Source organism: Nyctereutes procyonoides, unplaced genomic scaffold (assembly GCF_905146905.1).
Source record: "Nyctereutes procyonoides isolate TBG_1078 unplaced genomic scaffold, NYPRO_anot_genome, whole genome shotgun sequence".
In the NCBI taxonomy this organism is placed as follows: domain Eukaryota; kingdom Metazoa; phylum Chordata; class Mammalia; order Carnivora; family Canidae; genus Nyctereutes; species Nyctereutes procyonoides.
The window spans coordinates 10,317,346-10,339,357 of record NW_026575135.1 but is presented as its reverse complement, the minus strand read 5'-3'; the positions used below and the strand labels follow the sequence as shown (position 1 = coordinate 10,339,357).

At 40.9% G+C, this 22,012-nt stretch overlaps 1 protein-coding gene across 1 annotated transcript in view; it reads right to left on the bottom strand.

The window, feature by feature from the left end:
• The window catches only part of ELP1 (elongator acetyltransferase complex subunit 1), a 66,073-nt gene that overhangs the window by 5,707 nt on the left and 38,354 nt on the right, over positions 1–22,012 (bottom strand). Inside the window, exons 30-36 of the mRNA XM_055301911.1 lie at positions 17,192–17,254; positions 16,762–16,822; positions 15,245–15,358; positions 14,616–14,727; positions 10,777–10,904; positions 10,165–10,319; positions 105–180 (exon numbers count right to left, since the gene is read on the bottom strand). Of these exons, the coding sequence (XP_055157886.1) occupies positions 105–180; positions 10,165–10,319; positions 10,777–10,904; positions 14,616–14,727; positions 15,245–15,358; positions 16,762–16,822; positions 17,192–17,254 (709 nt within the window). The remainder of the gene's footprint in view (positions 1–104; positions 181–10,164; positions 10,320–10,776; positions 10,905–14,615; positions 14,728–15,244; positions 15,359–16,761; positions 16,823–17,191; positions 17,255–22,012) is intronic.

The following is a 22,012-nucleotide window of genomic DNA, read 5'->3' as shown; positions in this document are numbered from 1 at the left end:
TAGTCAATACCTGATCTCTCCTCATACTGTTGACTTTCTCAACACTTATAGAAAGATACTCCTTCTGCTGAGAACTGTGATCATGAAAAGGAAAAAATACTAACCATGAACTGGTACTGAAGTCTTCTGTTGTTGATAGGAGGCCATGATACTATTTGCAGTAGAATTGGGACCTAGAACCTAAGCAGAAAGTAATCAGGAAAGATTATTTTATACTTCTAATGACTACAGATACCAAAAGCCAAACTTTCACCAGCAGTAAATATGTCATTTTCATGGTATCAAGCACAGTAATTCTCTTTTCCTTCATGATTTTACTTTGCCAGTTTTCCCAGTCTCAATTCAGATGTCCCAATCTCCTTTCTTCCGGAAGAGAAGGTAATGATAAGATAACTGTCTTTTCCAAATAAGCAAGTCATACCCTGAGGGGAGAAGTACAAGATGCTATAGAATACAGAGTATCAAACTGCACTCAAAGATTTGTGGGAATCTGATATTAAAACAAATACTTGCATATCATGGAGTAGAAAGGAAACTGTGCACACGTGTTCAAGGTAAAACAAGACACTTCATAGGAATTCTGTGTCTGTATAAGCCTCAGAGGGCACTGGCCAGCCCTCTGTTTTGTCTTCACTTGGCTCAGCATGCATATCCTTGGGGGCACCTTCTCGGCAGCAATGTTTTGCTCAAAGCACTTCCCCAGGACTCACGGGATCCTGTACAAGGCCATTACCACAATTTACCAACCAGAGCAAACATCTAATTCTAGTTTTATTTCCCCAGAAGACTCTTAAAGTTGGTGTCTCAGAAATTAATATGATCTTCAGCTATCAAAAGGATTGAAATCTTGCCATTTGCAATAATATGGATGGAGCTAAAACGTATTACGCTAAATGAATTAAGACAGTCAGAGAAAGACAAATACCGTGTGACCTCACTCATATATAGGATTTAGGAAAGAAAACAGATGAACATATGGGAAGGGGGAAAAGAAGAAAAGGAGAGAAGGAAACAAGCCATGAGACTCTTCTGATAGAGAACAGAGGGCTGACGGAGGGACATGGTGGGGGATGGGCTAGACGGGTGATAGGACCACTTGTGATGAGCACTGGCTATTATATGTAAGACGAATCACTGAATTCTACTCAGAAACCAGTACTGTACTGTAGAGTAAGTAAGATTTAAATTTAAAAAAATTAAAATACGATCTGAATAGAAAAGAGTAGGGAAGAGAGCAGGGAAGAGCGTAGGGTGGTACAATAAATTGTTAAAGCTTCAAAAAACCAGTATAGTTTTGAAGATGATCACATTTCTTCTAGGAAATACCTATTTTAGTAAATTCAAATACTTATGGGGTGCTGATTCTCAACTTTATTTTTATGGTATGCTATATGTGCTTCCATCTACCCTTGCATCTAACCTTCAGAGCAGTCTAGTGAAGTGTATAGGGCGGTCTATCCCCATTTATAACTGAGGAAACTGAGGCCCCAGTAAAGCTCAAGTGGAGGGCAGGGCTGGAAAAAGAGGGGTGTGCTCCTTGTTTTCACCCAACACCTCTTTACCCTGGTAGAGGCTGTTTATTCCAGTTTGCTTATTTCTATAGACTTAGAGCCATTGTGCCCCCTCAGCAATATCAGCACCAGTTGGCTGGCACCCCTCCTTAGAGGGTTAAGAACCAGCTCAGCGGAGGGGCAAGATGGAGGAAGAGTAGGGTCCCCAAATCACCTGTCCCCACCAAATTACCGAGATAACCTTCAAATTATCCTGAAAATCAACGAATTCGGCCTGAGATTTAAAGAGAGACCAGCTGGAATGCTACAGTGAGAAGAGTTCGCACTTCTATTAAGGTAGGAAGATGGGGAAAAGAAATAAAGAAACAAAAGGCCTCCAAGGGGGAGGGGCCCGCGAGGAGCCGGGCTGAGGCCGGGGCGAGTGTCCCCAGGACAGGAGAGCCCCATCCCGGAGAAGCAGGAGCTGCACCAATCTTCCCGGGCGGAAAGGGGCTCGCAGGGAGTTGGAGCAGGACCCCAGGAGGGCAGGGATGGCCTCGGGCTCCCTGGGACAGAAACAGAGGAACTGCGCCCCAGGGAGAGTGCGCTGAGCTCCCTGAAGGGCTGCAGCTCTCATGGCTGGACCCGGGAGCAGCTCGGAGGCGGCTTGGGCAGAGGAAGAGGCTCGGTGTGGAGGGGGCTGCGCGGCTCCGGGAGCAGAGCAGCTCGGAGGGGCTCGGGCAGAGGAAGAGGCTCGGTGCGGAGGGGACTGTGTGGTTCTGGGAGCAGCTCAGAGGGGCTCGGGCGGCAGCTCTGTGCGGAGGGGGCTGCATGGCCGGGAGCGCGAATCCAACAGCGCAGACCGGGGAGCACTGGGCACCAGGACACAGCCCAGGATCCGGCCTCCCCCCGGGACAGGCAGAGGCCGGAAGGGCCCAGGACAGCAAGGACCCTCCTGCCCCGAGCTGAGCAGATCAGCGGCCCCGCCCCAGAGCCTCCAGGCCCTGCAGACGGAGAGCTCTGGAGCTACTGCGGGAGCTGAATCCAGGGCTCCAGAGCTGGCGCCGCCACTGCGGGTGTTCCTCCTGGGGCCTCACAGGGTAAACAACCCCCACTGAGCCCTGCACCAGGCAGGGGGCAGAGCAGCTCCCCCAAATGCTAACACCTGAAAATCAGCACAACAGGCCCTTCCCCCAGAAGACCAGCTAGACAGACAAGTTCCAGGGGAAGTCAAGGGACTTAAAGTATACAGAATCAGAAGATACTCCCCCGTTTTTTTGTTTTTGTTTTTTTTTTTTGCTTTTTGATTTGTTTGCTTCCCCCACCCCCTTTTTTCCCTTTCTTTTTCTTTTTTTTTTCCTTCCTTTTTTCTTTTTTCTTTTTCTTTCTTTCCTTCTCTCTCCTCTCTTTTTCTCCTTTTCCCAATACAACTAACTTGTTTTTGGCCACTCTGCACTGAGCAAAATGACTAGAAGGAAAACCTCACCTCAAAAGAATCAGAAACACTCCTCTCTCCCACAGAGTTACAAAATCTGGATTACAATTCAATGTCAGAAAGCCAATTCAGAAGCACTATTCTACAGCTACTGGTGGCTCTAGAAAAAAGCATAAAGGACTCGAGAGACTTCATGACTGCAGAATTTAGATCCAATCAGGCAGAAATTAAAAATCAATTGAATGAGATGCAATCCAAACTAGAAGTCCTAACGACGAGGGTTAATTAGGTGGAAGAACGAGTGAGTGACATAGAAGACAAGTTGATGGCAAAGAGGAAAACTGAGGAAAAAAGAGACAAAGAATTAAAAGACCATGAAGATAGATTAAGGGAAATAAATGACAGCCTGAGGAAGAAAAACCTACGTTTAATTGGGGTTCCCGAGGGCACCAAAAGGGCCAGAGGGCCAGAATATGTATTTGAACAAATCCTAGCTGGAAACTTTCCTAATCTGGGAAGGGAAACAGGCATTCAGATCCAGGAAATAGAGAGATCCACCCCTAAAATCTAAAAACCGTTCAACACCTTGACATTTAATAGTGAAGCTTGCAAATTCCAAAGATAAAGAGAAGATCCTTAAAGCAGCAAGAGACAAGAAGTCCCTGACTTTTATGGGAAGGAGTATTAGGGTAACAGCAGACCTCTCCACAGAGACCTGGCAGGCCAGAAAGGGCTGGCAGGATATATTCAGGGTCCTAAATGAGAAGAACATGCCACCAAGAATACTTTATCCAGCAAGGCTCTCATTCAAAATGGAAGGAGAGATAAAGAGCTTCCAAGACAGGCAGGAACTGAAAGAACATGTGACCTCCAAACCAGCTCTGCAAGAAATTGTAAGGGGGACTCTTAAAATTCCCCTTTAAGAAGAAGTTCAATGGAACAATCCACAAAAACAAGGACTGAATAGATATCATGATGACACTAAACTCATACCTTTCAATAGTAACTCTGAACGTGAACGGGCTTAATGACCCCGTCAAAAGGCGCAGGGTTTCAGACTGGATAAAAAAGCAGGACCCATCTATTTGCTGTCTACAAGAGACTCATTTTAGACAGAAGGACACCTACAGTCTGAAAATAAAAGGTTGGAGAACCATTTACCATTCGAATGGTCCTCAAAAGAAAGCAGGGGTAGCCATCCTTATATCAGATAAACTAAAATTTACCCCTAAGACTATAGTGAGAGATGAAGAGGGACACTATATCATACTTAAAGGATCTATCCAACAAGAGGACTTAACAATCCTCAATATATATGCCCCGAATGTGGGAGCTGCCAAATATATCAATTAATAACCAAAGTGAAGAAATACTTAGATAATAATACACTTATACTTGGTGACTTCAATCTAGCTCTTTCTACCCTCGATAGGTCTTCTAAGCACAACATCTCCAAAGAAACGAGAGCTTTAAATGATACACTGGACCAGATGGATTTCACAGATATCTACAGAACTTTACATCCAAACTCACCTGAATACACATTCTTCTCAAGTGCACATGGAACTTTCTCCAGAATAGACCACATACTGGGTCACAAATAGGGTCTGAACCGATACCAAAAGATTGGGATCGTCCCCTGCATATTCTCAGACCATAATGCCTTGAAATTAGAAACTAAATCACAACAAGAAGTTTGGAAGGACCTCAAACACGTGGAGGTTAAGGACCATCCTGCTAAAAGATGAAAGGGTCAACCAGGAAACTAAGGAAGAATTAAAAACATTCATGGAAACTAATGAGAATGAAGATACAACTGTTCAAAATATTTGGGATGCAGCAAAAGCAGTCCTGAGGGGGAAATACATCGCAATACAAGCATCCATTCAAAAACTGGAAAGAAAAATTGGTCATCCACATGCAGAAGAATGAAACTAGACCACTCTCTTGCACCATACACAAAGATAAACTCAAAATGGATGAAAGATTTAAATGTGAGACAAGACTCCATCAAAATCCTAGAGGAGAACACAGGCAACACCCTTTTTGAACTTGGCCACAGTAACTTCTTGCAAGATACATCCACGAAAACAAAAGAAACAAAAGCAAAAATGAACTATTGGGACTTCATCAAGATAAGAAGCTTTTGCACAGCAAAGGATACAGTCAACAAAACTCAAAGACAACCTACAGAATGGGAGAAGATATTTGCAAATAACATATCAGATAAAGGGCTAGTTTCCAAAATCTATAAAGAACTTATTAAACTCAACACCAAAGAAACAAACAATCCAATCATGAAATGGGCAAAAGACATGAAGAGAAATCTCACAGAGGAAGACATAGACATGGCCAACATGCACATGAGAAAATGCTCTGCATCACTTGCCATCAGGGAAATACAAATCAAAACCACAATGAGATACCACCTCACACCAGTGAGAATGGGGAAAATTAATAAGGCAGGAAACAACAAATGTTGGAGAGGATGCGGAGAAAAGGGAACCCTCTTACACTGTTGGTGGGAATGTGAACTGGTGCAGCCACTCTGGAAAACTGTGTGGAGGTTCCTCAAAGAATTAAAAATAGACCTGCCCTATGACCCAGCAATTGCGCTGTTAGGGATTTACCCCGAAGATTCAGATGCAGTGAAGCGCCGGGGCACCTGCACCCCGATGTTTCTAGCAGCCATGTCCACAATAGCCAAACTGTGGAAGGAGCCTCGGTGCCCATCGAAAGATGAATGGATAAAGAAGATGTGGTTTATGTATACAATGGAATATTACTCAGCCATTAGAAACAACAAATACCCACCATTTGCTTCAACGTGGATGGAACTGGAGGGTATTATGCTGAGTGAAGTAAGTCAATCGGAGAAGGACAAACAGTGTATGTTCTCACTCATTTGGGGAATATGAATAATAGTGAAGGGGAATATGGGGGGAGGGAGAAGAGATGTGTGGGAGATATCAGAAAGGGACACGGAACATAGAGACTTCTAACTCTGGGAAATGAACTAGGGGTGGTGGAGGGGGAGGAGGGCGGGGGGTGGGGGTGAATGGGTGACGGGCATGGAGGGGGACACTTGACGGGATGAGCACTGGGTGTTGTTCTGTATGTTGGTAAATTGAACACCAATAAAAATTAATTTATAAAAAAAAAAAAAAAAAAAAAAAAAAACAAAAACTGGAAAGAACTCAAATACAAAAGCTAACCTTACATATAAAGGAGCTAGAGAAAAAACAGCAAATAGATCCTACACCCAGCAGAAGAAGAGAGTTAATAAAGATTCGAGCAGAACTCAACGAAATCGAGACCAGAAGAACTGTGGAACAGATCAACAGAACCAGGAGTTGGTTCTTTGAAAGAAGTAATAAGATAGATAAACCATTAGCCAACCTTATTAAAAAGAAGAGAGAGAAGACTCAAATTAATAAAATCATGAATGACAAAGGAGAGATCACTACCAACACCAAGGAAATACAAACGATTTTAAAAACATATTATGAACAGCTCTACGCCAATAAATTAGGCAATCTAGAAGAAATGGACGCATTCCTGGAAAACCACAAACTACCAAAACTGGAACAGGAAGAAATAGAAAACCTGAACAGGCCAATAACCAGGGAGGAAATTGAAGAAGTCATCAAAAACCTCCCAAGACACAAGAGTCCAGGGCCAGATGGCTTCCCAGGGGAATTCTATCAAACATTTAAAGAAGAAACCATACCTATTCTACTAAAGCTGTTCGGAAAGATAGAAAGAGATGGAATACTTCCAAATTCGTTCTATGAGGCCAGCATCACCTTAATTCCAAAACCAGACAAAGACCCCACCAAAAAGGAGAATTACAGACCAATATCCCTGATGAACATGGATGCAAAAATTCTCAACAAGATACTAGCCAATAGGATCCAACAGTACATTAAGAAGATTATTCACCATGACCAACTAGGATTTATCCCCGGGACACAAGGCTGGTTCAACACTCGTAAAACAATCAATGTGATTCATCATATCAGCAAGAGAAAAACCAAGAACCATATGATCCTCTCATTAGATGCAGAGAAAGCATCTGACAAAATACAGCCTCCATTCCTGATCAAAACTCTTCAGAGTGTACGGATAGAGGGAACATTCCTCAACATCTTAAAAGCCATCTACAGGGATCCCTGGGTGGCGCAGCGGTTTGGCGCCTGCCTTTGGCCCAGGGCGCGATCCTGGAGACCCGGGATTGAATCCCACGTCGGGCTCCCGGTGCATGGAGCCTGCCTGTGTCTCTGCCTGTCTCTCTCTCTCTCTGTATGTCTATCATAAATAAATAAAAATAAAAAAAAAAAAAGCCATCTACGAAAAGCCCACAGCAAATATCATTCTCAATGGGGAAGCACTGGGAGCCTTTCCCCTAAGATCAGGAACAAGACAGGGATGTCCACTCTCACCACTGCTATTCAACATAGTACTGGAAGTCCTAGCCTCAGCAATCAGACAACAAAAAGACACTAAAGGCATTCAAATTGGCAAAGAAGAAGTCAAACTCTCCCTCTTCGCCGATGACACGATACTCTACACAGAAACCCAAAAGTCTCCACCCCAAGATTGCTAGAACTCATACAGCAATTTGGTAGCGTGGCAGGATACAAAATCAATGGCATTTCTATACACTAACAATGAGACTGAAGAAAGAGAAATTAAGGAGTCAATCCCATTTACAATTGCACCCAAAAGCATAAGATACCTAGGAATAAACCTAACCAAAGAGGTAAGCCCAGAAGTGGACCCTGAACTCTGTGGTCAACCAATATTCGATAAAGGAGGAAAGACGATCCACTGGAAGAAAGACAGTCTCTTCAATAAATGGTACTGGGAAAATTGGACATCCACATGCAGAAGAATGAAACTAGACCACTCTCTTGCACCAGACACAAAGATAAACTCAAAATGGATGAAAGATCTAAATGTGAGACAAGATTCCATCAAAATCCTAGAGGAGAACATAGGCAACACCCTTTTTGAACTCGGCCACAGTAACTTCTTGCAAGATACATCCACGAAGGCAAAAGAAACAAAAGCAAAAATGAATTATTGGGACTTCATTAAGATAAGAAGCTTTTGCACAGCAAAGGATACAGTCAACAAAACTCAAAGACAACCTACAGAATGGGAGAAGATATTTGCAAATGACGTATCAGATAAAGGGCCAGTTTCCAAGATCTATAAATAACTTATTAAACTCAACACCAAAGAAACAAACAATCCAATCATGAAATGGGCAAAAGTCATGAAGAGAAATCTCACAGAGGAAGACATAGACATGGCCAACATGCACATGAGAAAATGCTCTGCCTCACTTGCCATCAGGGAAATACAAATCAAAACCACAATGAGATACCACCTCACACCAGTGAGAATGGGGAAACTTAACAAGGCAGGAAACCACAAATGTTGTAGAGGATGTGGAGAACCCTCCTGCACGGCACCACCAACAGTGCACTGCAACCCTCCTGCACTGTTGGTGGGAATGTGAACTGGTGCAGCCACTCTGGAAAACTGTGCAGAGGTTCCTCAAAGAGTTAAAAATAGATCTGCCCTATGACCTAGCAATTGCACTGTTGGGGATTTACCCCAAAGATACAGATGCAATGAAACGCCGGGACACCTGCACCCCGATGTTTATAGCATCAATGGCCACAATAGCCAAACTGTGGAAGGAGCCTCAGTGTCCATCGAAAGATGAATGGATAAATAAGATGTGGTCTATGCATACAATGGAATATTCCTCAGCCATTAGAAATGACAAATACCCACCATTTGCTTCAACGTGGATGGAACTGGAGGGTATTATGCTGAGTGAAATAAGTCAATCGGAGAAGGACAAACATTATATGGTCTCATTCATTTGGGGAATATAAATAATAGTGAAAGGGAATAGAAGGGAAGGGAGAAGAAATGTGTGAGAAATATCAGAAAGGGAGACAGAACATAAAGACTCCTAACTCTGGGAAACGAACTAGGAGTGGTGGAAGGGGAGTCGGGTGGGGGGTGGGGGTGACTGGGTGATGGGCACTGAGGGGGGCACTTGACGGGATGAGCACTGGGTGTTATTCTGTATGCTGGTAAATTGAACACCAATAAAAAATAAATTTATTTAAAAAAAAAAGAACCATCTCAGCAAGGCCCTACCCCCAAGCTTTTAAACTGTAATAATCCCAAATTCTTCCTTTGTTCCCTCATAGTTATTATTTCGGTGTTCCTTCTCCGTGCGCCCTTTTGCCTTTTCAGTTCTCTAATACTTTTTCAATTAGTTCCATACATTAAATTCTCTCTGCTAAAATAATAGCTGTGCTTGTTTTCCTTAATGGACCATGCCCGAAACACCAGCCTTTCTAAATCAAAACAGAAACTCTTAACAATAGGCCTCAGGTGTGAGAGACTGAGCAAATGTATACACAATAAAGAGATGGTAACACTTCAGCATTCCTGATAGGACACAACTGCCTTAAACATAAGTAGCAAAGATCCTCATAATGGTAGATAGAAGTGATAAGTCGAATTTTCCATAAAACAAAAGGGAAAGCAATTGTCTGAGTTACTTTTGTTGTTGAAGATTTTGACAGAGAGTGTGTGTGAGAATGGGGATAGGCAGATGGGAGAAGTAGAGGGAGAAAGAATCTCAAGCAGACCTGTGCTGAGTATGGAGCCCAATGTGGGAGACCTGTGCTGAGTATGGAGCCCAATGTGGGGCTTCATCCCACAACCCTGAGATTGTGACCTGAGCTGAAATCAAGAGTCAAATGTTTAACTAACTGAGCCAACCAGGTGCCCCTGTCTGGGTTACTTTAAAGAACTCTGATCCCATCCACAGTCTGAACAGGGAAGTAAGAGGCCACCTGTGGCCCCAGCATCCCCCTTCTCCACTCCGATTTCACTGAAGGCAGGGGCAACTGTCTGACTTGCCCGTCATTTCCATGACAACTGTTTCTCGTGGATAGGAGAAATAAAAGCAAAAAAAAAAAGGGGGGGGGAATAAAAGCAAACTTAACCTAGGCCAAGGTGTACTCCAATAAGAAATCTTCTTACCGACAGCTTAAACATAAGCCTAAGGTAATGCAACTACAGCATATTATGTTTTTAAGAATAAGAAAATCTTTTGCTTTGACTTTTAAGAGATTGTGTGAACATAAGAACCTGTGAAATGATTTTTTAAAAATGCACATTCTGTCTCTGAGGAAAACTTACAGGTGTAGCTGAATTCTGCTGGTGGGTAAGAGTCCAAATTTCTGGAAGTGACCTTTCCATCAGCTGGAGGGTATCTTCAAAGGCCTTCTGTAATTCCCTTCCTTGCTCATCAAACTCAAAGAGAAAGAGCATCTTTAAAATATTGTGTACTTCATCTACAGAGAAGAAATTTGAAAAAGTGGTTACTTGGGTCCCCAGCTCCACTGCTGGATCATAACATGGTTTCTTTCCTAAGCAAAAAAATATTTAATATCACACTATAGTTGCTATCTCCCACATTTTTCTTCCCAAATGCTGGAATAATTCAACATTTCTTCAAAAAGAAAAAGGAACATGCTGGGGCCCAAGCAGGAAGCAATGTCTTCATAATCCTTTACCTATACTTTGGCTTTGGCACTGATGTCTCCCATAGTGCCTGGGCGGGGGGCCAGTGAAGGAAGGCTTCTAGGTTACCAGGTTAGAGTGGTTCAGGAATGTGCCCTGAAAGGACGTTTCCTGCCGAACGTTTCTGTCTTTCCTCACGTTGGGAAAACTGGACTTTAATTACCACTGAACTCTGTGCTATCCATTCACTTTTTTTTGGAGCAAGAGTCACCAGTATTGAGAATATACCTTTCAGTTTTTCAGTGCTCTGTACAATTTCATTCAGTGCCTCCAAAAGGGCCAGATCCTCCAGTGGACTCCCTTCTTTGAGGCTATGCTTCTTCCGCTCTGCTTTGCGGCGGTTCTTAGATGATCGCCTATTAGAAGACATTAGAAAGATGTTATAGAAGGGGCTCTTTTTGCACTGAATAGATTAAAATAAATGTACCTGTTGGCCATCAAAACTTTCTGAGAACCCAGAGAGTCTATAGATGGTATGTATATTGGGGAAAAATGGTGATGAGGTGTTGGGAGTAACAGCTAAAATAAATTTGGGAGAGGCAAGTCTTCAAGGCAGGACGTAATAAGGAAAACCCTAAAAAGTAGTATCTGGTCTTGAAATTCTGATTAAAATACAGAGTAGGGTAGCTCAGGTGGCTCAGAGGTTTAGTGATGCCTTCAGCACAGGGCGTGATCCTGGAGACCCAGGACTGAGTCCCACGTCGGGCTCCCTAAGTGGAGCCTGATTCTCCCCCTGCCTGTGTCCCTGCCTCTCTCTCTCTCTCTCTGTGTGTCTCTCATGAATAAATAAAATCTTTAAAACTAAATAAGTAAATAAATAAAAATAAAATATGGAGTAAAATGAGGTTATATCTGATAATGAGAGCTGGAAAAAAACCAGAAGAACCAACTTAAATTTTAGAATAAAAAACAAACTTAAAGGCAATAAAGTAAAATTTAAATTAGCATAGTAAAATTTGAATATAATAAAATATATATGAACCACAATTACAGTTACACTCAAAACCATAAGATTGCTAGGAATAAACCTAACCAACCAGGCAAATGATCTGTACTCCGAAACTAGAGAACACTCATGAAAGAAACTGAGGACACAAAGAAATGGAAAAATTTCCATGCTCATGGATTAGAAGAAAAATATTGTTAAAATGTTGTCTCTGCTACCTGGAGCAATCTATATATTCAAAGCAATCGCTATCAAAATACCATCAACTTATTTCACAGAGTTGGGACAATCATCCTAAAATTTGTATGGAACCAGAAAAGACCCTGGATAGCCAAAGGAAGGTTGAAAAATAAAACCAAAACTACTGGCATCACAATTCCAGACTTTAAGCTCCATTACGGAGTTGTAATCATCAAGACAGTGTGGTACTGGCACAAAAACAGACACATAAGATCAATGGAACAGAATAAAGAACCCAGAAATGCACTCTCAACTCTATGGTCAACTAATCTTTGACATGGCAGGAATGAATATCCAAATGGAAAAAGACAGTCTCTTCAACAAATGGTGTTGGGAAATTTGGATAGCTACATGCAGAAGAATGAAATTAGACCATTTATTTATACCATACACAAAAATAAGACTCAAAATGGATAAAAGACCTAAATGTGAGATAGGAATCCATCAAAATCCTAGAGGAAAACACAGACAGCAACCTCTTTGACCTTGGCCACAGCAACTTTTATTAGACACGTCTCTAAAGGCAAGGGAAACAAAGGTAAAAATGAACTATTGGGACTTTGTCAAGATAAAAAGCTTTTGCACAGCAAAGGAAACAGTCGACAAAACCAAAAGACAAGCAACAGAATGGGAAAAGATATTTGCAAATGTCTTATCAGATAAAGGGTTAATATCCAAATTCTATAAAGACCTTATCAGGGGGGCAGTCTGGGTGGCCAAGCGGTTTAGCGCCACCTGCAGCCCAGGGTGTGATCCTGGGGACCCGGGATCAAGTCCCACATCAGGCTCCTTCCACGGAGCCTGCTTCTCCCTCTGCCTGTGTCTCTGCCTCTCATTCTCTCTCTGTGTCTCTCATGAGTAAATAAATAAAATCTTAAAAAAAAAAATAAATAACTTATCAGGGCAGCCCTGGTGGCACAGCAGTTTAGGGCCAGCTGCAGCCCACGGCGTGATCCTGGAGACCCGGGATCGAGTCCCACGTCGGGCTCCCTGCATGGAGCCTGTTTTTCCCTCTGCCTGTGTCTCTGCCTCTCTCTCTCTCGCTGTGTCTCTCATGAGTAAATAAAAAAATTAAAATAAATAAAAAATTTTAAAAAAAAGAATTTATCAAACTCAACACCCAAAGAATAATCTAGTCAAGAAACAGGCAGAAGACATGAACAGACATTTCTCCAAAGAAGACATACACATGGCCAACAGACACATGAAGAAATGCTCAACATCACTCATCATCAGGGAAATACAAATCAAAACCAGAATGATACCATCACACTGAACCAGTCAAAATGGCTAAATCAACAAGTCAGGAAACAACAGATGTTGGCAAGGATGTGGAGAAAGGGGAACCCACCTACACTGCTGGTGGGAATGCAAGCTGGTGCAGCCACTCTGGAAAACAGTGTGGAGGCTCTCAAAAAGTTGAAAACAGAGCTACCCTATGACCCAGCGAGTGCACTACTAGGTATTTACCCCAAAGATACAAATGGAGTGATCCGAAGGGGCACCTGAACCCCAATGTTCATAGCAGCAATGCTCACAAAAGCCAAACTATGGAAAGAGTCCAGATGTCCATCAACAGATGAATGGATAAAGATGTGGTGAATATATATAACGAAATACTACGTTAGCCACTAAAAAAAAAGAGAAAGAAATCTTGCCATTTGAAATGACATGGATGGAACTAGAGGATATTATGCTAAGGGAAATAACTAAATCAGAGAAAGACAATTATTATATGATCTAACTCATATGTGCAATTTAAGAAAAATAGAGGATCACAGGGGAAGGGAGGAAAAAACAACAAGACAAAATCAGAGAGGGAGACAAACCATAAGAGACTCTTAATCATAGGAAACAAACTGAGGGTCGTTGGAGGGGAGAGGGATGGGCGATGGGATAACTTGGTGATGTAATGAGCACTGGGTGTTATATAAAACTGATGGATCACTGACTTCTACCTCTGAAACCAATAATATACGTTAATTAAATTTAAATTTTAAATAGTCAAATTAAAACACACATACACACACACACACATCCTGTATTTTTCCTGTTCAGAGGCCTTTAATTATGCCACTTGTCTTGCCTGGGACTCTGTTGTCTGACTCTGAAAAGCCCAGTTTCTAGCTGCCTCTCTTCTTGTTTCTGGTCACCCTACATAACCTCAGAAATCTCTATTCTGAATTCCTAAAGCAATATTCAGTTTAAATACACAATCTTGCATTGTTTTATGTTCCCCAAGGATGAGGATAAGTTCTTACCTCCTTAAAGGTTTCTGGTAATATCCACTACAACTAGCATATGGGTGTTCTGCATAAGCATGATGACCTCTTCTAATCCTGACTTTGAACTGAGGATGCCTACAATCTTTATCATTTTTTTTTTTAAGATTTTTATTTATTTGAGAGAGAGAGAGCACAACCAGGGGGAAGGGGCAGACGGAGGAGAAGCAGACTCCCCGCTGAGCAGGGAGCCTGATGCAAGACTTGACTCCAAGAACCTGAGATCATGACCTGAGCCAAAGGCAGACACTTACCTGGATGAGCCACCCAGGTGCCTCTCTTTATAATCTTTTAATGTTTTCAGTGCCTACACGGTCCAGTCACCTACTATTTGTTAAATGAATACAATCAAATGTCATAACAATTGAGTACCAGTGTAAGGGCCTCATGCGCATGGGTAAACACACAATCCACAAAGCTAAGCAGAAAACATTTCCTAATGTCTTAGATATGTGGGGAAAGTCCTTGCACAAAACTACATCCTGGCCTTGAGAACTGTCCTCTCTCTCCCCTGCACTGTCCTATTGAAAAAGAACCTACTTACTTGCAGTTTCTCCATAGCCCAGGGCATGGTCAATGTGAATAAACATGATACATACGCTGATATCCTGGAGTTGCTATGGGAGTATTTGCCACTCATGTCACTGCCACTCAAGACACTGCTAGTTTCAGAGAAGAGGTCTGACTCTTGACCCTGGGGCACCTCATCATCTAGAAAAGAACAATCAGAAACAGAATGAAAACTCCCGGCTAATGCAGGTTTACCTTCAGTGGGGCAAGTGGAGTATAGTTAACCGGGATATAGCTGAGGATGGATGAAAATTCTTACAAAGTAGATCGCAAAATGAAATGAGAGAATACTAAATAAAGTTATTACTACCATACACCACCACACCAATACCAACTCATTTTTTCTTTTCTTTCCTTCTTTTAAAGCAAAGGAACAAGGGCAAGGAGGTTCATTTTGTAAAATGTACGTCAGCTGCTCTGCTTGGTGGGGATGGAGGGAATGTGTGGTAGAGCTCTTCCCATTTATGCTTGCTTAGTCCTGCCTCCAGCACCCCCCAACACACAACACACAGACATACATGGCCCTTAAGGGGTTTCAGAGGGCACAGATGTCCCCTGGCACGGTAATCACATGTCAGGAAGCACAATAAGCCACTAAGACAAAGTATGATGTGTCCCCACCGGGCCAGAGCATCAATATCTTCACGCAGACACTCACCCAGATTCACCTGCTGTGCTTGCTCCTTGAGCTCTCGAACCACCAATAAACGTTTTTTATGGCGACTGAATGTGGCTGTCTGAGAGTCCAGAAGTGCCATATAATTCTTCTGGGCTGGGGGTGCAGATAGAAAATAATTTGAGCAAGATGTTTAAGAGAAAAAAACTAGGAAGGCAGTGAGGGAGTAAGAATTTAACAAAATGAAACAGGTTACTTGGGTTTTCCAAGTAAGATTTTTTTCTTATTGAGAATTAACCTACAATGTTTTAGGAGAATGAACTACATGTACATTGAGATTTCCAATCTCAGAGTTCATCAACATCATCCTGGAATACTTTCTGCCTTTAAATTGATAAAATCACCAGAACAAAGACTAGGTATCTAACTTAGGAGTGGACTAGCAAAGAAAAGGAATGTACAAGTAAGCTGTTAACAAAAACAAAGGACAGTCACTGAGATGCTTCCTAAACATGGGTATTAGGCCTATGCAGATGAATAGTGAGCATTTTTCTACATGCTCATTAGGGGAAAAAAAAAATCTAAGCAAGAGCTGGTTCCATGGACAGTTGCAGGGTCAGGACTGAAGCTTTCAGTAACCAGGTAGGGGTACCTAGGTGAAGATACAGAAAGAATCCTCCCATGGTGCTAATGAAGATGGGAGAGGGGTACGCAGGCAGGGTAAGTATGAGTATGAGTATCTGTACATGGCCCTAAAGTCAGATCTCAGAGTGAACTGCGCTTAAAAAGGCAGAGCTTACAACCAACCCTGGAAATTTCTGTAAGCCAAACTGATGTCCTGCTTTCCCACTCTACTTTTAAGGGAGTCATAGTGATCACCCGAGCATTCCAGAACTGGTAAAACTCAATGTACAAATATACCCTCCACCTAGATTTACTATTTACATTTTGCCGTATTTTTGGCTTCCTGTTTTTCTCCATACACACACAGAGAACTATTATTTTTGTGGAGCCTTTTGAAAGTAGGTTGCAGATATGATCCTTCCCTCTTAAATACTTCAGAACATCTCTCAAGAATAAGGATATTATTATGATCTCACGGGTTGTGGGATTAAGCTCTTAGGCTCCACACTCAGAGGGGAGTCTGCTTGAGAGTCTCACTCTCGGCCCCTTCCCCCACTAATAAATAAATAAATCTTTTTTAAAAAAGGACATTATCTAATATAAGCACAATACAACGATTAAATGCAAGAAATTGGCCACTGACAAAAAACTCCATTATCTAATATCTAGTTCATATTCAAGTTTACCAACTATTCTCAAATATAAAAATTCTTAACCATATCATATGATGTGTTTTTAACACTCAAATATATTGTATATCACCCATTTAACTGTTTAGCATATTTAAAAATCCTGGTCAGAGTTAAGTGTCACACCCAGTGGAGAATTCTGATCAACTCTCTGTAAAACATGATTAAAGTGTAGTAACAGAGTGAGTATTCGTTGTTCCCCAGGTCTACACTTCCAAATGTAGGATTCTGAGATGTAACCCTTACCTTCTAAGATGGAAGGTTTTACATTGGTTTCTATTATATCTGGTCTGTTATATTTATATACCTAAAAGGAAAAATACAGTAATTTTAGGCAAGAAAACTGTAAGTCACTATAGAATTAAGACACTAGGAAGGAAATGGATCACTTTCAGAGGTTACTAGGTATTTTCAAGAGAAGCAGGCCTCTAAAAGGTAGCTAACAAACATTCAAGTAATTTCAGTAAAAATCAGTAATATTTCACATTTAAAAAACTAATTCCAAACATCAAGAATAAAGGTTTGAAATGGTTTTAAAAATCTTTAGACCAGGAACCTATACTCTTATGACTTAATTTCATTAGCCTCAGAGGACAAGGGATTCCAGCTGACCCCATCTCCACTGCTCTCTCGCTCTAAGCACCTAACACAGGAAGGACTTTAAAAATTTTCCTACCAGTCTCAGAGCTTCTTCCCAGGCAGCTCCTTCCAATAATAAGAGCACAGCTTCTTCATAATCCTGACAAGGAAACATCAACGGAGATAACAGGTGAATGGAGCAAGCGTGTCAGGTGCCACCACGACAAAGTGCAGAGCTGCCTACAGAGCGGGCTCTCTGCCTTCCAGCCTGTCCCTTGTAGTTCCAGTTTCTAGTATCATGTCTGGCCTAGAGTCCCTGCTCAATACACAACAATGCAGAAGATAAAGGGGCAGGTGGTGCAGATTCTGAAAATAACTATAAAAAACACAGCCTCATCTCCTCTCATCAACACCACTACAGAGGTACAGAAATCCCGTGTCTTGGCTACACCACTCAGTTCGATTCGGCAGATTTAGGGGCTTCTACACTCTTCTATTTGCTCTTCAATGTTTATTTTTTCTCCAACTTTTATTTTGAAAAACTTCAAACTGAACTGAAAAATGAGTGTCATAAACATGAGTGTAGCACATACCTGCATATCCTAAGTCTTCAAAAATTTTTGATGCTTGTAGCTTTACTAGTAAAAACGTTTGAGCATGTGCCACAATATATAATTATTGTATTTGTAAAGCATATAAAACAAAACATTTTTATATGTACATTTCATGCTTATTTATCTTTATACTATTAAAGTATAGTTGGCATACAATGTTATTATCAGTTTCAGGTGTACAATACAGTGATTTGACCATTGTATACATTACTCAACGCTCACCACAGTAAGTATAGTCACATCTGTCAACACACAACCTTATTAGAATATTACTGACTATACCCCCCAAGCTGTACTTTTCATTTCTGTGATTTTATAACTAGAAGTTTGTGAAACTGGAAGTAAACAAAACAAAACATATTTTTTTTAAATTATCTTTTTTAACTGGGTGGTGGTGAGGCCCAGAGGGAGAGGGAGAAAAATCTCAAGCTGGCTCCATGCTCAGTATCCAGGTGCTGTATTTTACCTTTTTAAATGGTAAAAAGTTTAAAATCTGTTCTTTGGGGCGCTTGGGTGGCTCAGTCAAGTTAAGCATCTGACTCTTGGATTTCAGCTCAAGTCGTGATCTCAGAGTTGTGACATCAACTGGGCTCTGCACTCAGCATGGAGTCAGCTTGGGATTCTCTTTACTTCTCCCTCTGTACCTCCCTACCACATGAGTGTTCTCTCTCTCCCTCTCAAATAAATAAAATCCTTATTTACTTATTTTTTTTAAGTGAAATACTTAAGACAAATGGTTGGGTTTCTTCTAGTAATCACTGTCATAAAAAGAGGGAAGATGGGTATGCATTAGGTTAAAAGAGACTTAAGAGACCTAAGGTACAAAATGTAATACATGACCCTAGATAGGAACCTATTTTGGATCAGTCTACTGGAAAAATTTTGGAATTATTAAGGGGACTTGAATTTTAATTATTCGATAAATTAAAATGTGTTAACACAGAAAGATGAAAACCACATAAACAAAGCAAATTTAAGAACAGCAGAGTATAATTTCCTTTTCTTTAAAAATGTACATGTATATACCTATGTGTGTGCAAAGAGAGAGCATTCTAGGAAGATTTAGAAATCGGAGGGAATAGCAACAATCTCTTGAGTGATAGGAATGATGTGTTTTGTTATTTACTTTCAGCATTTTATTTATTTATTTTTAAAGATTTTGTTTATTTATTCATGAGAAACACAGAGAGAGAGAGGCACAGGCACAGGCAGAGGGAGAAGCAGGCTCCATGCAGGGAGCCCGACTCGATCCTGAGTCTCCAGGATCATGCCCCGGGCTGAAGATAGCGCTAAACTGCTGGGCCACCGGGGCTGCCCAACTTTCAGCATTTTTTTAAAATTTTTTATTTATTTATGATAGTCACAGAGAGAGAGAGAGAGGCAGAGACACAGGCAGAGGGAGAAGCAGGCTCCATGCACCGGGAGCCCGATGTGGGATTCGATCCTGGGTGCCCAGGATCGCGCCCTGGGCCAAAGGCAGGCGCCAAACTGCTGCGCCACCCAGGGATCCCAACTTTCAGCATTTTAAACAATCTATAATACATACTACTTTAAGTTGTTTTTAATTAAAAATATTAAATAAAATAAGTATTTTCTTCCCAGACCCCAATGTATATACCACACTAACGGGCCTAGACCACAGGTCCACAAACGGACATAGCAGGGTCCTATGTGCTGTTTGACCCGCAGAGAGAGAAAGAGTGAGAGAAAGAGAGAGTTTTACTGGGGTGGCAATCACATGACATACAAGCACAGTAAAGTGTACAATTTGTTTCTGCCAACAGATCCTGTCCCTGTACTTTAAATAAAACCACCACTTTGCACCTAAATAAATAAAGTACAACTTGATGGCATTTACTGTATTCAGTGTTGTATAACCACCAATGCTTTTAAAAATCACCTGAAAAAAACACTCCCACTTCCAACTCCCTTCCTCCCTGGTGACCTCTGATGTGCCTTTTTCCTGAGTTTGCCTCCTTGGGTTCTATCATACCACAGAAATCATACAATAGGTGACCTTTGGTGTCTGGCTTCTTTCACTTAGCATAATGCTTTCAAGATTTAGCCAAGTTGTAGCATGTATCAGTTCTTTGTTCCTTTTTTTAAATTTAAATTTATTGTATTTTTTTTAAGATTTATTTGTCTGTGAGAGAATGAGAGAGAGAAAGACAGAGAGAGAGAGAGAGAGAATGAATGAGCAGGGGAAGTGGTAGAAGTAGATTCTCCACTGAGCAGGGATCCCAGGACCCTGGGATCATGACTGGAGCCAAAAGGAGACACTTAACCAACTGAGCCACCCAGATGCCCCTGTTCCTTTTTTTTTTTTTAATTAACTTTTTGGATTATAATAAAATGCACATAACATAAAGTTTACCATTTTAATCAGTTTTTACCATATAGCCCAGTGGCATTAAGTAAATTCACACTGTTGTGAAACAATCACCACCATCCATCTCCAGAATGTTTTTCATCTTGCAAAACTGAAACCTTATACCTGTGAAACAATAACTTCCCATGCTCCTCTACCCCTGCCTCTGGCAACTACCATTCTCCTTTTACCAGTCTAAGTACCTCATTGTAAGTAGAATCCTACCTTACTAGTCCTTTTGGATACTTCACTTAGCATAATGTTTTTAAGGTTTATCCAAATTGAGGCATCCATCAGTTTTTCATTCTTTTTTACAACTAAATAATATTCTCCTGTGTGCATACAAATAAGCGTGTGTACCTCATGATTTTTCCATTCATCTGTCATGATGGACATCTGGGCTATTTCTTCCTTTTGGTTATCATAAATAACGCTGTTATAAACATTTGCACACATTTTTGCATTTCTCCTAAGTATATATTTACAGGAGTGAAACTGTTGGGTTATATGTTTAACTTTTTAAGGAACCATTAAACTGTTTCCCATAGAGGCTATACCATTTTACATTTCCACCAGCAATATACAAGGGTTTCTGTTTCTCTACATCCTTGCCAACTTATTTTTCATTTTTCTGATTAAAGCTATTCTAGTGGGTATTGTGGTTTTGATCTGCATTCCTTAATGAACAATGAAACTGAACAACTTCTCACATACTTGTTGGCCATTTGTATATTTTCTTTAAATAAATATCTATTCAAATCTTTTGGTCATTTTTAAAATGGGTTGTCTTTTTGTTCTTAAGCTGTAAAATTTATTTACATATTCAGGACATAACAAGAAAACTATAAACCAATACCCCTTATGGATAAAAATCTTCAAGAAAATTTCAGCAAATTGAATTCACCAATAATGACAAAGAATAATACATTATGACAAAGGTAGGTTTAACCCAGGGATGCAAGACTCTTTAACATTCAAAAATCAACGTAACTCACCCTAGCACTGATCTAAAACAAACAAAAATACCTTAGTTGAAATGCATTTGACAAAATTCAATACCCACTCGTGATAAAAACTCTTAGAACCAAAAACAGAAGGGAATTTCCTTAAGCCAAGAAGACATGAATTGGCAAATATTTTCTGTAAAAGGCCAGACAGCAAATATTTTAGGCTTTGTGGGCCAGACCATCTCTGTTGCAACTCAACTCTGTGGCTGTACACACAAAACCAGTCACAGAAAATACATAAACAAATAGGTGTGGCTATGTTCCAATAAAATTTTATTTATAGAAACAGGTGGCCCGCTAGATTTGGCCCATAGGCTATATAGTTTGCCAACTCCAACAGCCCTGCCAGGTTCTTACATCTATTGAAAACCAAGAACAAACCTCACACTTACCAGTGAAAGACTGGTAAAGACTACTATAAGAAAAAGGCAAGGATGCCATGCCCATCCACTCTTACCACTTCTATTCAACACTATACTGGAAGTCCTAGCTAATACAGTAAGGCTAGAAAAAAATATAAAGGCATACGAATTAAAAAGATAAAACTGTCTAGTCACAGAAACTATGCTCATTAATATAGAAAATCCTAGAGAATTTATCCCAAACAGTCCCAGAAATAATAAATAAATTCAGCAAGGTTGTAGGATATAAGGCCAACATACAAACAAATCAAAATAAAACAAAACAAAACTATATTTCTATTTACTAGCAACAAAAAACTGTTAAGTGGAAAAAAAATACTAGTCAAGTCCTATAACTCCAGCTCTGGCCAACACCTCAACTGCAGTCCTTGAACAACCCTGAGCCACAGGCCTTAAACTAAGCCTTAAACTAAGTTACGGATCCCACTTACGTCACCACCATTCCCACTCACAGGTTATTTACCCAAGTGAAATGCAAACATCTGTCCTCACAAAGACTTGTACCAG